Genomic DNA, 2,084 nt, shown 5'->3' on the forward strand with positions numbered 1-2,084 from the left:
ACCCTTTTCCACCTCAACAGCCTTCATTGGGTGGAGCGCAGGTCTCATCGGCGTACCCCGTCTATCCTGTTTCTCCGCGCTGAGAGCGACGCGGGTTCTAGCGACGTTTTCAAGACGTTCACTAGGTTAGAGGAGGCGCTATGAGACGCGCTAGACATGGTATGTTGTGCGCTTTATTGTTACAGGTTGAATAACCCGAGCTGACGCCCTCGGTCGAAGCGCTATGAGGTAGAGAAGTCCGATGGCAGCGGGGCGATGCAAGCTCGAAGTTTCGCGGATGTAAAACTAGTCACGCGATGCGCGAATGTCATTGAACACGACGTTTTTAGACACGATACTCAATAATGGGGTGTCAGCCAAGGCACATGGGTAGATGAGGCTCTGTATTTGGGGCCGTTAACCAGTTCTTGTAGGCTTTCAGCTCCCAGAAGAGACGCACTACAATGCTGGAGATCATCTCCTTGTACAACGCTGCTACACCGCCCCATCCTGTCCACGAACTCGTCCAGATATATTCTGTGCGCCCTCGCTCATTTCGGTTTTCTGTTCGACCGGAAGGTGTGTATCGTAGACCTCCAGCAAGATTCAAGCTGATGAGACGTGTGTGACGATCTATTCAGCCTGGCTTCCGATCGAGCGACCTACCAACGGCTTCTTGCTGCCGAGCGATGCGCAACACTTGCTCGACCCACAACGATGCGCAACCTGCGTGTTCTCAGCGAGGGAGCCGCATCGGATGCGGATGGGCGCGCACCTCGCCATCGACGTCCCCATCGCTGCTTTCCCACAGCTTCTGCCGAGCATGTGCGTCGGGCAGCGCTCGATCTCCTAGTCGCGGCCCGTCGACGTGTCACGCGTGTCACTCACGGCTCGCGCATTTTGGGCTCAAGAAGTCGTCCTCCGCCATCGCGTCTGCGTACTTCAACAGCCTTTACCCGGGCGAGAGGGTGCGGTTTGACAAAGATGGGTGCAGCCTGCAGACATCAAGGAGAGGCTCATGCTCGTCGTCTAGGACGCGATGCGGTCCGACCACGCCCCACTATCGGGAAGTGTATGCAGCAGCATGGTGGTTAGACGATCTGTCATGGACGTGCTTAGATGGCAGGCCTTAGCAGCCAGATTTTGTTACAATCTCTCGACCCACGGACCATCGAGTCGGAACGGTCGGGATATTCTGTGCGCATTGACCATGGGTAGCAAAGACAGTCGACAATGCAATTCAGAATGTTGACGAATCACTCATGCTCATTGGAAGGCCTTGGACGCTGCAGGATGATTGAAGTAACGAGCCTTGGGATGAAAGGGATACCGCCAGCAAGGAAATGGATGTGGCGGGATGTGGTAAGAACCGCGCCGAAGCATTGGCCGGTATTTAATATTATAGCAGATTGTTTATGTACCATTTTGGTTGGCATTTTCAACGTAAGGCGGGAAATTTGAAGCATGTGGTATGAACTTTCCGGATAGAATTGCGGGTCGCTATGCCTCTAGTATCTGGATTAGCCTTAGTAGGTACCGCTGGATGCATCTGTCGCTCGTTTCCTTGGATGTTCAACGGGTTCGACGGCGAATTGATGTCCCTTTCTCGCAGCGGCGGCAGCGTCTTTCAACGCTGCACCTCTTTTCAAAGTTGAGACATGGTAACCGGTTCGTTCCGCTCCTCGGAACACTAGTAAGTGGCTTCTAGCTGCAACACTCCGTGACACACAAAGCTCACCAGTTGAAGGGGTCTGATTTCTAGACCTGAGCCTCTATGCGCAGCGATATCTTCTTCGCCAGCATGCACGGCTTTTCTACGCTTACTTTATTGTAACTCACTTAATCGACAAGATTATTTTGCGGCATTTTGCAGCACGACACGCCACTAATCGCGTTGGGGGACCGGCCGTGGAGGACTTATCTGCACACCACTCGACTAGGCTTATTCTCTAATATAGTAAGCGTCGGTTTTCCTGCTTGCATAAGTCACAAATGCCTCCATCGGTCTAGGACAAAGCGCATCCCAGAGTCAAATTCAACCATGGACGCCGGTTCACACTTCAGCATTGGTCTCACGACATCCTTCCTCGTTTACCCCCGCGGCA

The 2,084-nt window shown here is 53.2% G+C and overlaps 1 protein-coding gene across 1 annotated transcript; it reads left to right on the forward strand.

Annotated features, from left to right (window-relative positions):
* Nucleotides 1–203: 203 nt before the first annotated feature.
* On the forward strand, nucleotides 204–832 carry PHACADRAFT_214739 (uncharacterized protein; the record flags this gene model as incomplete). The annotated part of the gene is made up of 2 exons (XM_007402794.1): nucleotides 204–558; nucleotides 621–832. Exons 1-2 carry the CDS (start codon nucleotides 444–446, stop codon nucleotides 830–832), a joined length of 327 nt encoding a protein of 108 aa, XP_007402856.1. The 5' UTR covers nucleotides 204–443.
* Between the last annotated feature and the right edge of the window lie 1,252 nt (nucleotides 833–2,084).

Source organism: Phanerochaete carnosa (assembly GCF_000300595.1).
Source record: "Phanerochaete carnosa HHB-10118-sp unplaced genomic scaffold PHACAscaffold_433, whole genome shotgun sequence".
Classification (NCBI taxonomy): Eukaryota; Fungi; Basidiomycota; class Agaricomycetes; order Polyporales; family Phanerochaetaceae; genus Phanerochaete; species Phanerochaete carnosa.